General features: G+C 45.7%; 1 protein-coding gene across 1 annotated transcript in view; it reads right to left on the bottom strand.

The window, feature by feature from the left end:
* The window catches only part of LOXHD1 (lipoxygenase homology PLAT domains 1), a 139,812-nt gene extending 133,705 nt beyond the window's left edge, over positions 1-6,107 (bottom strand). Inside the window, exon 1 of the mRNA XM_085322174.1 lies at positions 5,687-6,107. Within this exon, the coding sequence (XP_085178300.1) occupies positions 5,687-6,107 (421 nt within the window). The remainder of the gene's footprint in view (positions 1-5,686) is intronic.
* Between the last annotated feature and the right edge of the window lie 7,285 nt (positions 6,108-13,392).

Genomic DNA, 13,392 nt, shown 5'->3' with positions numbered 1-13,392 from the left:
TCACCTTCTTTTCCTCCATATGTCTGGAGATGACATCCAGAAGGAGCTGTTCCATCACCCTTCCAGGGATGGAGGTGAGGCTGACCGGCCTATAGTTGCCTAGGTCCTCCTTCTTGCCCTTTTTGAAGACTGGAGTGGCTTTCTTCCAGTCCTCWGGCACCTCTCCAGTTCTCCAGGACCTTTCARAGATGATGGAGAGCAGCCTGGCAACAACATCYGCCAGCTCCCTYAKTACCCATGGGTGCACCCCATCCGGGCCCATGGATTTGTGGATGTCTAGCCTGYCCAGAAGGTCTCTAAYCCYATCCTCCTCAACCAAAGGAGAGTCTTCYCTTCTCCAGACTTTCTCCCTTAYGTCCAGGCTAYGGGAAAGCATAAATGGGAACAGATCTAACAATMYTGTAAAAAAAATAAAATAAATAAAAATGTAATTCAGAAATGAAGAGTTCAAACCCACGGAGGTAACTRTTGTACCTCTGAGCAAAAGCAGTTGCTCAGTTTTCCTCTCTCCAAACACAGAAAGGAAATTTAATGGAGCAAAGCTTGGACTTCTTAAAAATGCAGTAATCAGAATTAGTTTCTTAAGAGGAAAAAAAAAATCTACATGTAGAATTACTCCAGTTCTAGCCCTGAATCCTTTAAAGGTCACCTTCCCCAGGGAAGGCTCCTTGCCCTACAGCACGGACGCTGCAGATAATTAAGCCTGTAAATTAAATTAAATAGARTAAGATATATAAATCCCTACTTAACAGCTGCTTCTCAGTGAGGTCTTGTTCTGTTTCTTTCTAGACTGTTTAAGATGTTCTCTGGAGAAGGCCATAAAGTAGAGTAGCCACAGACAACTGAGGATATGAAACAGAATGTGCAATTCCATTCAGATTGACGACTTTCAGGTGTGAGGAAGGCAGCAATGCTTGGAGGGGGAAAAAAATATGTATATGTATATGTACACATGCACACACACACACATATATATATATATACACACACACATATATATTTATAYGTATCTAACCCTTATTTCTTGTGTTTTCCAGGCCTCAGACACCACATCAGCTGCACAGCGTGTCTGGCAGCCTTGCGCATACAGCTGTTCCTCGCTGCTGCTTTCGGTGCTGCCAGCTGGGCTAAGCCACGCCAGATGGTTCGTGTGTGTGTAACAAGGGCAGCTCCTACACGTGTTCGAGTCCTGCCCGCGGACGTGATGGAGAGGGAGAGGCGAGAGCGTGCCCGAGTGCTGGAAGGCCAGCTCCAGCCTGGCAAGCTCGGCTCCCACCCCACGCGACCAGGAGCTGGGGGAGAGGGCTGCAAGGGTCCAAACTCACGGGCTGGAAAGTCTCAGCAAGGCCTCACTCAGCAGCGTTTCRTGATTGCACTCGCCTGCACAACCGTGCTGGTCTTCTACTAACAGCCCTAGGTGACAGCCGGTTGTGGAAGACAACGATGAAGAGCCACTATGGCTGCTTGCAAAGCACCATCCACGGTGTTTTCTCCACTAATTTCTAATCAATAAGGCCCCATTTCAACACAACGCTTCCAAGGAAGTTTAACAGACAGCTTTCACCAGGYACCTAAAAACTGGACCCAAAGATTTTTAGGTGCCCACACAAAATGCTAGAAATGCCCTTGCAGSTTCATCTATGTTCCACTATCACAGCGAGCTCGATATTGGCTAGTTTTGTCACAAGCTTATAGCTCCTAGACAAACTCATCTAACGCACTTCAGAATTGATCTAAACTTTTCAAAAATTATGTTTTAAGAAGGTCATTTACATCTCGGTGCTTTCCATAGTTCAAAACACATGCGGTTTGCTACAGGTTCAAAGAAGGCACACCACCACCTCCCCTCAGTAGCAGGGATGTCCYGCTAGATCACAAGATAAAATTGCCACTGATACAAAATTCTTCGTGGAATGTTTTATGCCTAAAAAAAAAAAAATGAAGCTTATTTTAGTGGGGAGGAGGAAAATAAATAAATAAAATCTGCCTTCATAGGAGAATTCCTTTCTCATCCCAGTTTGGAATATTAACCAAAGCCTCAGTTCAGGAGGATCAGTGGGTATAGGGCCCAGATGAGGTTTTTTTGCAACTAAGGATCATCTATCACAAAAGCGCAATATGTCCCTCCAGTACCGAATAAAACACAGGGAGAGCATGCGATTGCACATCGCTTGCTCTCCTCCTCAATTCCACTACTAAACTGCATTTAAAGAAAACTTAGAAATAAACTCAGTGTGTCCTGAATGCTAGAGAGAAAAATAAACTCAATGTCCTGAATGCTAAGTCCTAAACCTTTGCTGCCRAAGGAGTATTATGCACTCAGTGTAACACAATAAAATGGATGGTGCACGTCGAAGGAAGGAATGAGTGGCTCATATCTAGCTGCAAATCAGCGCAGGCCATCCCCCACATAATATCACCATTTAAGACATCAATACATTAACAAAATATGTGTTTCTAAAATACCTTCTTCCAGTTATAAAGTACTCAGAATTTATCCCTGCAAAAGACCACTGCAGCCCCAAAGTACTAAATTCCTGGGAGCTAATCATGGCTTTGCATCTTATCATGGAAGTATATATTTTACATGAACCTCTGCAGTGTCTTTATTATGAGCCACCTAAGCTTTCCTAGTGTTTTATTGTCACATGAACCAATATTTTAAGACTGCACGTATGGAAATGCCTTATCCTTCATCCCCTATAAAACTGTGGTGGGAATCATGTCCCTGGAGCTGTTGACTAAGCAAGCGCAGCGTGGTGGATCCAACAATGTGCTGCTGTAAGACTTCCAWGGGGCAAGGAGAAATGCCAGAGAATTTGCTACTCTTGACAAGGATCATACCCCATTCTTACACCCTGTGTGTGTGGGGGGGGGCAGAAAGGGAAGAAAAACCTATAGCTATGCAAAAAGAGAAGTCCTGAGTAGGAGCACCTTAATGCCACAGTCACCTAGGTGGCCAGCAGCTACCAGCGCAGYAGGAGGGAAGACTCAGGGGCATAGAAGCAAGCTTGGGGCAGGAAACATTTTGTTTCTTCCTGCCAATCCAGACCTAGCCACAGCTTTGGGAGAAGCAACCCAGAAAGCAGGTTCCTCTGACGCCCAAACCTGACTGGGTAGATAAGCAATCACGGCAGTCGCTCTCTTCCCTACTGTAGGCAAGACTGCAGATATCAGGAGAAAAACATGGAGAAAAAGGAGAGATTCCTGCAAAGGGATCAGGCCCCCAGACATCCCTGCTGAAGGTAGGTAGCTGGTAAATATAAAGTCTTTAATGTCTCATGGGTAGGCAGCCAGGCTGTAGTATCAATAGTTTATGGATGCCAGCTTCACTCGAAATCTGCTGATTGCCCTTATTAACCTTAAGCTGCGCCGCGTGCCCTGTTTTACCAATTGAAGACATATGGTATKAAGTAACTTTGCAAGCACTTATTAATAAATAACTAACCTAGGTAACACCAGAATCACCGGAATGGACAATAGCTGCAATTTAGTTAAAAATGCCTGTAATCCCCGCTATAATTTCCTCAGGTACGCTGTCACCCAGTTACTTTATATCTTTTGTTTCCTGGTCCCCAGGAATTGGATTCACCTTGTTCTTCAGTCATCAGTTGAACGCAACAAAGGTGCAGGGGGATCTCTTCTCCGTTTGCCAACACAATAAGATAAAAAGGACATCGGATAACACYGACACTGTCAACTGCCTGCTTATGAAATATTTACAATGCCCCGCTTTTCTTTTTACGGCAAAAGGAGCCGCCGATTGTGGACCAAGAGACATCTCTGCTGCATGTTCTCTGGTACCAAAGGTAGCTGACATCCCTAAAACTTCTAGAAGGTTGGAGGGGTTAATTTGGGTTTTTTTTTTCCCCCTAGAGTTTACACATTTTTCAGGTTCTGACACCAGTCCTTTCAGTCAATAGTCCTGTGGATGAAAAGCAGCAATGGTCTCCAGAACCTGGTCACACCGATGGGAATCTGCTGTTCTGAATGAAAATACGAAGAGCAACAACATGGCATGGGGAATAGCTGCAATTCAAGCAAAGGYAGGTAGTTTGCTCCTAAGTTTTTGCTTTTTTGATGCCAAGTGCCCCAGTCCAGTCTTTCATGGTGAAAAGCCAAAGCTACTCATTGGTTACATCTATCCTACACAGCACCCTTCTCTTCTTCCCAGTTCCCTTTCTCACAGGGAGTGTGGCAGGGTTTTGTTCAAGYTTTTTTAATTTCTGATGCAGGCTATAAGAGTCAAGTCCCTGCTGAGTCATTTCCCAGCATGTTTGAACCGCAAGGTACTACCTCCACTGCAGACTGAACAGAAGACCRTGGAGAGGTTATTACAAGCATTTGTTGGAATTTCTCCCTTTGAAAAGTGCAGCTGTTATTGCTYCTCTGCCATGAAAAAAGAATTGTGCTATGAGAGGAGATGACGACTTCCCTCCCCACCACGAACCATTAGAAATGAGGTCTGATTATGCTCATGGCCTAAATAGCRTATGAAGGAGAGCCCATTTCTCCTGAATCAGGATAATTGAATCATTTTTCTTTTCCCAGTACAGCCATACACCATTACAGAAGTCAGTTAACCCATAACCATGCTGCAGTGGTGAGATGATTTGCAAGACTCATTAGGTGCCCTCAGTTCTCAACATTGCCACACGCAAGATGCAAATGTTATTACCCTAATTAACTCACGGGAAAACCCAGCACAGAGCGGTTGTGACTTGCCCCAGTCTCTCCAAGATCTAGTTGCACAGGTAATGGACAGTGCCACCCCTCAGTAGGCCATCACCTCTTTCTTGCCCACCTCCTTGATACAGAGACAACCTTGCTGTACCTGGGAGCACCCTCACATCTCCTGAGGGCTGCTTSTTCAAACACGGAGCTACACCGCTGTTATTACTACTTCCCTCATTGTTTTCTCACCTCTTGGCTATGGCACTGAGCTGAGCAGCACCAAAACTCAGCACGGTGCAAGGGGGGTTACTAGCTGCCACCCAGAAGAGTCTTTTTTTTTTAATTCAGGAGATATTAGATGTAGCCAGCTTGATGGCTACAGGTCTTCTGCAGACCATGCTCTTCRGATCAGTGGATCATCTAAAAACTGAATTCACAGGGTGAATATTTTAAAATACTCCAAATGAGCTATTTATAATACCACAGTATTAAGGTTTAGAGAGGACTAGCTATATTTCCCAAGCTTATTTAGTTTCTTACAACAGCCAGAGAGAGTGATGCGCTGGACCTCCTGCTTCTACATCAATCTTAACTGGCCCACCACCAGCTCATCCAACTGCAACAGTCACCAGCACATTCCTACTGCACATGCTTGAGCAACGATGTGCATCTTTGCTGTTTCTCCTGCTTACACAAGGGGTGTATAACCGCCGATTGCAGCTTCTGAACTGCACCACAATGCAAATGTTTATTAGGAGAACRTCATTACAGCAGCACCGTGCATGCRGCAAAGTGACTTCACAAATTGGAGAGTTTGTGCAAACGTAATCAATCAATCCATCAAYGCAATGACGCTTACATAGTAAACAAATCTTTAAAATACTCTCCACATAGGAAAGACAAACGCCTACAGCTCCACGAAGGACCCTGAGATGGGTGTTCACAGAGTACACAACAGCCCAGCACTGTAACTGCCTGCCCAAAAGGAGAGGTAAGAAATGACAGAGCTGACCTTTTTTTTTGTTGTACTCATCTTCTGTCACGTTGGAGGAGTCCGAATGATAATCCCGAAGCTCCTGTTCATACATCTCCACAAAATTGTCATCTTTCTTTCCTTTCTTGGATTTGTCGCCTTTCTTCTTCTTCTTTTCTTTGCCCTTTTTGCCTTTTTTCTTCTTTTTCTTTCTGTGCCCATAGTCATCCTCATCCTCACTACTATACTCTCTTCGCTTGGCTTTCTTTTTCTTCTTCTTCTTCTTCACTTCCCCATCATCCTCAGAGTCCTCAGACTTTGATTTATTTTCAGTCTTTTTCTCTAGTCTTTCGTCTTCCTCTTTTTCTTCTTCTACCTCTTCTACTACCTCCTCTTCCTCTTCTTCATCCTCCTCCTCCTCCTCTTCTTCTGCTTTGTTCTTTTTGGCCTTTTCTTTCATGTCATTATTGTTTTTTCTCCCCTATGCTTTTAACAACACACACACTCCTGCTGCCTCAACTTGACTTCTGCCACCTGCTCCTGGCTCCTTCACCTGTCAATAGAGTTCTTCTGTCCTTTTGCTTCTCCTTAAGGTTGAGTTGCTCTCATTTCTCACTGCCCTTCCTCCTTCCTAGTGCAGTCTCAAGTCTGTCCTAGACTCTTCTTTTGCTACCCACAGGTGCTGTCAGCTCACCTCCTTCTGAGTTGTCGTGTCTTCCTTCCACCTCTTCAGCTGAAGCACCTTTGTCTTTGTGTCCTTCTGTCTCTTCTTGTCTTTGGGTTCTCTTTTTTTTTTCTTGGTATTATTTATTCATCACTCTGTGCTGACAACTTTCTTCTTTTTCAGTRCTGCCTCAGACCCTGCTCAGGGTCAGTTAACAATCTGGGTCTATGGTATCAGGACATGCCAATCAAGGTTGTAGCTTTCTGGAAAATCAGTCAGAAGAGGGCACATGGTCAAGTCACTTCTTGTCCTTCATACACCAGATCATGAGGGGGGAAAACAAAGGCGTTTCTGCTCTTCACAACCTGTAAMAGCTTCAGAAGCCTCATGAAAAATTAGTGTTAAGTCATGTGATTAGAAGAAAGATAGGTATGTGAAAAAGGAGACCCACCAAGCAACCATATCGTACTGGTCTGCATTTCCTCTCCATTATTCATGGTGTCAGGATCACCTTACTGATAACAAAGGTCTCAACTTTACATAGGTTTTTTTCTTTTTCTTTTTCTTTTCTTTCTTTTTTTTTTTTGGCCAGCCCAGTCAGTGACTAGAAAAACAAACATCTCCAGGATCTCCACATGGAGATCTCCAGAGCACCAGTAATGCACTCCAGGTCCAGCTCCTCTATCCCCTAGAAACTGTGCCATACTGCCAACTGAAGTCAACACTCAATAAATGATAAAAACTCTGCACTGGCTTTACCCAAGATACCCTCCTGCTAATGGCCTCTCCTGACCCTCTTCCCCAGAGGGACCATCAGCACAGCCATGCTCTGAGCCACACGATGGCATGGACATACAGCTCCAGGCACTCGCATTGGGTTGCGCCCAACCCCACCATGGAGGATGCTCTGTCTCTCCTTGCAGGGGAGGGGAGGATAAATAACGTGAGACTAGGTCAACTGCTGTCAGAAGCAGCTGATTTTAAGCCTAGCTGCAAATGCAAAGAGAAAAGGAAGAAAAATCATCTTGCTTCTTATTTAAAGGGGCTCTGATGGGTTTTGTCATAGAAAATGGAATTTAATTAAAAAAATTGTGATATGGAAAACTATATTGAATTACTCTAGTGTAGCCCAAGCATACACAAACCACTGGGACAGCTGCCCTGGCAGTAAATCACCCTAATGGAAGAATTGAGAGCTGGATTTATGGCAGTCCTGCAGGATCACAGTAAGCAGTCTCCCGCTACCGACCGCTACCGTTAAGGGCGTAACGCTGCCCATCGGCTCCTGAAACGACGGACGAAGCGCACAGCACTCGACAAAACGCTGCCCAAATTAACTATTGCAGTGCATGCTACGGGGTTAAAAGTACAGCAGGGGAAAACACAGACATCTCCAAGAGCACCCTGTCTCACTAACTCGGCAGCAGTACCTAAGGGCAGCTTTGATCCTAGACATCCCTCTGGGGGAAAYGGCAGCGTTTTACATTTCCGTTCCCATCTGGCAGGTGCCCTCCTTGCCAGGTGTTCAACAAGCACCAGTCTCCAGCAATTTGCTTTAAATTTAAAGCATACAAAYGCACCAGCCTCTTCGTTGCCTCCACCGCTGAAAGGAAATTGTACTTTTAAACATCATCACATGAATTATTCAGGGAGAGCTTTCAGGAAAGGCTCTATCAGAAAAAAGAAATAAAAGATCATACCAAAAAAAAAGAAAAAAACACTGTCCTTCCTAATGATACTGCCTTCACTTGCCAGATGCCTGGGWCATCACTGCTGATGAGGACCTGCACCAGCCTCTTCGAGGTGCCCGTCTGGGGACGCAGCAGAGGTATTTAATGATCCGACACTTTTCCCCCCCCACGCACAACCTTTTGCGTAAGTGGACAGCAAATTGTATTAATAATTGTTACTTCCCCCCCCCCCCCCCCCCCCGGCATAACCATCAACCACAGCAGAAATCACAGGCCTAAGATTTTTGGGTTAAAACTGGGAGATGGATTTAAGTTACAGTGGCAGAAAAGCCACCAAAAAGGAAAACAGAACAAGAATCTGCTTGAAGGGGGGGGGGGGGGGGGGGGGGGGGGGGGGGGGGGGGGGGGGGGGGGGGAGAGATACCTGCAAAAGGTGAAGGTCATGTTATGCTTGTACAATGAAAACTGCATCAAAACCAAATCCCTGAACACTGCTGCTCCGAACAGCTCCAAATCTGGCTTTCTGCAGTGAAACGCAGACGGCCACRGATGCCCAAGGCCAAAAAGGAGCATGTTGGTTACTCCGAGCACAGAACCCAGCTGAAACGTTGGTGCCTTCCAGCCCAGAACAGCTCTCGTGCAGCCCCAGCGAGCGCTGCAGCCGGGGTCCCCGTCGGCGCTTGCAACGATGCACCGGGTCCTGGAGTCACGTTTTTGGGGGAGAAACGTCTGCGACGCTGAAACCACCAGTGGGACACCACGGAGGGGGAGGGAACTTGCCACGTCTCGTTCAAACTTTGTTCCGCGCGTTTCCTTTTGTTGTYGTTTTAATTAAAGAAACGCGCCGAGAAGGTTCCAGCTCGCTTTTGTTTTTGGTGGAGAACAGCTGGGCGCAGAACAATGCGGCTTATTGGTGCATAAAGATCTACYGGGAAAGCAACCAAGCCGCTGGTGAGAACCATTAGTTAAAGCTGTCAGCAGTATTTATACGGGTTTATAGGCTATATTCTTCCTGTGCATGCAGCAAGAGATTCCCTAAAAATGACAAAAWATAAAGAGGAAAAATATAAAGGACTAGAGCCAGAATCCACCGCAGTGTGGGGAGCACCAACTGGCTTGTTGAGTTATAAAAGACTTGCTGTAATACCAGAGAACAAMATTTGGCTCTTTTAGATCCTAACTAACCTGAAGCCTTTTGCTAAAGCTTGTACAGCACAATAAGAACTTGTACATCTGCAATAATGACATTACTTAAGGCAAGGGAAGAATGTACCTTTTCTTTAGTTCACTCTTTCCTATGCAGTACTTTTTATAGCCGTAACATCCAGCTGCCCTCTACTCAGGCGTCGTGCGACAAGACTGACATATCTGCTCTCCTTTCCAAGGCAGCAAGGCCTCTTGTTTCAAGAAAGGCCATTTTTAAATATAGGCTGCTCTGCACTTTTACTGAGAGAAATGTGGAAAGGAGATCAGTCCCCTCACCCAACCTCAGTAAGGCTCAGCCACCCCACAGAAAGCCTCTGCCCTCATCCATCCTCCCCCCCACCCTGTGCTGCAAGCAGGGCATCGCTCACCCTGTCGCAGGGCTCTCCTGGCAGCAAAACACACAGCATCTGCCCTGTAGCAGAACCAAGGTTATAGCAAAATACTGCATTTTATATATATATATATATATATACACGTATAGTTGGGCAGGAACTTTTCCCTGCTTCTGGACAGCTGCTTGAAAATACTCAGCCCAGCATGCCATATGCATACAGGACATCTTTGGGAAAAAATAAGTGTATTTAGCATCCCAGCAGTAAATACTAAAGGTTTCCTTTAGTGGAGACGCTTCATTTCCCTCCCATGTGCATGAGCAAGGTGCAGGACTGGGAGAGGAGGCRCTGTTGGAGCCGCCGGCCCATGTTGCAGCACTGCTCCTTACCGATAGAAATCAGACCCCATGGTGCTGATGAAGAGCTTTGGTTTTCCTCCAGCTCCAGTTGGTACTCAGGGGTTCTCTCCCCCTCCCCATAACAACCACCACCACCTACTCGTGCACCTGCTTTGCGTTCCCACCGACCCACGAGCTCACCGAGCGGCAGTTTGGGATATTGGGGCAGAAAGTCCAATCCATCTCCAAAAGGTCCCACGTGCCCGAGGGCTTCGGTGGGAGCGTGCTGCCTCCAAGCACGTGGGCATAACGGCCTCTGCTGGCAAAATCGGGGTTTAGCCGGGGGAAATGTTTTCGTAGTAAAATGCAAGAGGAGCTGCTAGAGGTGCTGCTGGGAGAGGAGCCACCGTCCCCAGTGCCGGGGCCCTCTGGCTTCTCTGGCTCTGGGACCCTCTTGCAAACCTGGAGCCCAGGCTTCTTTTACAGCACCTCTGTCTCCGGAGCAGAGAACCGGCTTTAGCCAGGGTCATAAGCAAAAAGCTTTGAAAGCGGCAATAAAGCACGAGGGCTCTGACCCTCGCACCGATAGGGATCACACTCTCCTTTTGCACAAACACTGTTAGGAGTCAAACTTAGAAAAAGCCAAACAGAGACATTTTTACCAAGTCTCTCAAAAATAGGTGGAAAACTGCAATGTCCTTCTCTGCTGCCCTGCTTTCCCCACAGGACTGTGCTTTCCTCCAGTTTTGAGGGCACCTACAAAACTCCAGGATCTACTCCAGATATCTACAGCTGGTAAGGTTCATTAGCAGTTACGCACGCATTAACCCATTAAAGCTTATTCACAGACATGAGCTGTTTTAAAACTTCAAGCCAAGGCAGAAACAATATCTCCATGCTGCTGGTATAGAACAGATGTGCAATGCTGATGAAAGACATGCTTTTTTCTTTTCTTTCTTTTTTTTTCGTAAAAAATAATCAATTTAATTCACATGGTTTAAGCTAGGCTAAGAATTAATTAGCAACGATTAAAAATAGATTGAACTGCGATTATGGCATATCATGTGTCCTAAGAAAGGCACACTGAGCCCACACATACTCAGCAAATACAAGATGCTCAAAATCTGTCTGACGCTTTTTGCGTGAACAGAAGCATCTCAAAGCTTACAGAAAGCATCATGTTCAACTACCAAAGGAGCTACACAACAGCGATTTGGGAAGAATGTAATCCAAGACATCATCTTCAAGGGAGTTTTGCAACATGAGAAAAAGTGAAGGGTATTAACTGCATTTTCACCTCCTTCCCAACTGCCTTTTCAGAGAGCAAGGGAGAATTAACCCTGCAGAGACCATGACTTTCAAGTGGGCATAGATGCTCTCCAACATGTAAGGAGCCAGACTGCCAGCTGCTTTAAACAACTTAAAAGAAGTTACTTCTGTTTATTCCAGCTGTGCAGCCAGTCCTAATTAAGGAGTGAGCTACAATTAATAATAAGGCATGTGTTTTTCTGTTAGAGGGACTTTTCCCTTCAAGACTCACAACTGAAGCCCTGCCAATTCCAAAAGAATGAGAGATTTGGCCCCAAGACCATTCATCTGTTTCTTTTAAATAGATGAAGTCTTTGTGCAGGACTAAGTTTCCCCCAGGAAGGAGCAACCTACCTTCTTACCTCCTAGGCCTTTCAGACGTATCTATTCTGCCAGAAGGCTATAAAATCCAGTGTTTTTGAAAAGACTGTGACTCACATTAGTGTTAAGGATTTCAAAAGATACTTCCTCCTCCTTGAAGAAAACCATAGAGAAGAGACAAAAACAAAAGCACCCAAATGACAGGGGCACCAGGAGAGAAGCACCATGGCAAGCCCAAAGCAAGCAGCTTTGCAAGGCATCAAGCACAGCAAGACTTGTGCAGAACACCACTCAGGTTTACAAATCCTCTGCACCCTGAGCTGCTGCAGGTGGTGTATATTAAAAGCTCAGGCAGATGCTCTCCACCTGGCACCCATTGCAGGACAGGGCTGCAAAGGCATGTTTAGAGAGCACCTGGGTGGGTAGATTGTTCCACCTGAGCTTACCTTCTCACTTAAAAGCTGGCAGAAGAGCACATAGCAAGTAGACCATGCAGCTGCATTAGGCTAGAATGCACAAAAACAGGGCTTCAATGTCAAGAGGCCAGAAACATCAAGCACCTGCAGCCCTCGCTGGTGCAAGGGCTGGCCACAGATGCCTGAAGAGATACAGAAAGACAGGAGAGGGGAAAAATCAGCTGGTGCKTGCCACTTGTGTCTCACCCACCATCCCTCAGCCCTTCCTGCATCCCCCAGTGGCACCTCCCAGGGGAGCGCAGCAGTGGTGGACCCTGCTAGGAACAGCGAACAGAGCAACCACCCACTGCCTGTGCACGCTGGAGAGAGAATTTCTTCTCYGGATTAAGAATAAAAACACCTCCTCTTTCAGGAAAGCACCTTAATTAATGGCATTCGTTAGTTAGCAAGCTGGGGAACAAGGTGATTCAACTGCTGAAGGACACAATGGCAGGAGAGGTAACTGGCCCAAAGCCAGCATGGCCAACAAGGCGAAACCTCTTTCCTTTATTATATGAGAGGTGAGGAAGCCRAGCATGAACAAAGCACCACTAGAGAAACCAGAGATGCTAGGCAAGTACTAATTACCCAGATGAGTCCACTATACCTGTCGCTGCCATGTGCTGCTCAGGGGCTATGGGACAGTGCCTTGGGGCTAAGCGGTCCTGCAGATGTAAAGGTTTCCCTGGGCCAAGTGCCACCTAGAACAAGTTCATAATTTTGGGGAAGAGCACGGAAAGGAAACCAGCTACCAGGYAGCAATTTGCCCCATGAAATACCAAGCAAATAAAACTCAAATAAGGTTCCACCAGAAGATGTTGYAGCCCATGAAAGACTGGTTTAACTAAGAGCTACGAAAATTATTTTAAATTCTCAGACTATTTTGTAGCATTAAATGCCCAGCAAGGCTGGGTTAGGTATTCTAGCTGAGAGCAAGCCTGTCCAGACGGCACTGAGGAAAGCCGCAGAAGATCAAGTGATGGCACCAGGGTATTTCGTAGAAGAGTTACCCCATCTCCATTATAAATAAATAAATAATGAAACACAATCACTAAYGATGGAGACAGCCTTAGTCATTTTGCTGTGTATCTCTGGGGTTTTCAGGCATATTACGTGGTCTCAGCACTAGAAGTACTTCACGGGATGTGAGGGGTTTTTATATATATATATATATGTATATATATAAACTTAGAAATAGAAAGARGCTAGGAGCACAATCAGTCTAGGACACCAACTCTTTAAAGAGATTTTGTTTAACCCAAAGTGAGGCTTTGGAAAAAAAATGTATGTAGGTACATGTATATATATATACACACACACGTAAGAATGGTATTATATCTTCCCATCTATAATTTCCCACTCCATCCCAAGGAGCCCTGGCAGTCCATGCTGTAGCAGTCCATGGAAGTGAGACTGCCCAAAAAGAAGCA

The sequence above is a fragment of the Rhea americana genome, unplaced genomic scaffold (genome assembly GCF_003343005.1).
Source record: "Rhea americana isolate MKP2758 unplaced genomic scaffold, rheAme1 scaffold_75, whole genome shotgun sequence".
NCBI lineage: Eukaryota > Metazoa > Chordata > Aves > Rheiformes > Rheidae > Rhea > Rhea americana.
The sequence above is the reverse complement of the archived record's forward strand: the minus strand, read 5'-3'. Positions and strand labels throughout refer to the sequence as shown.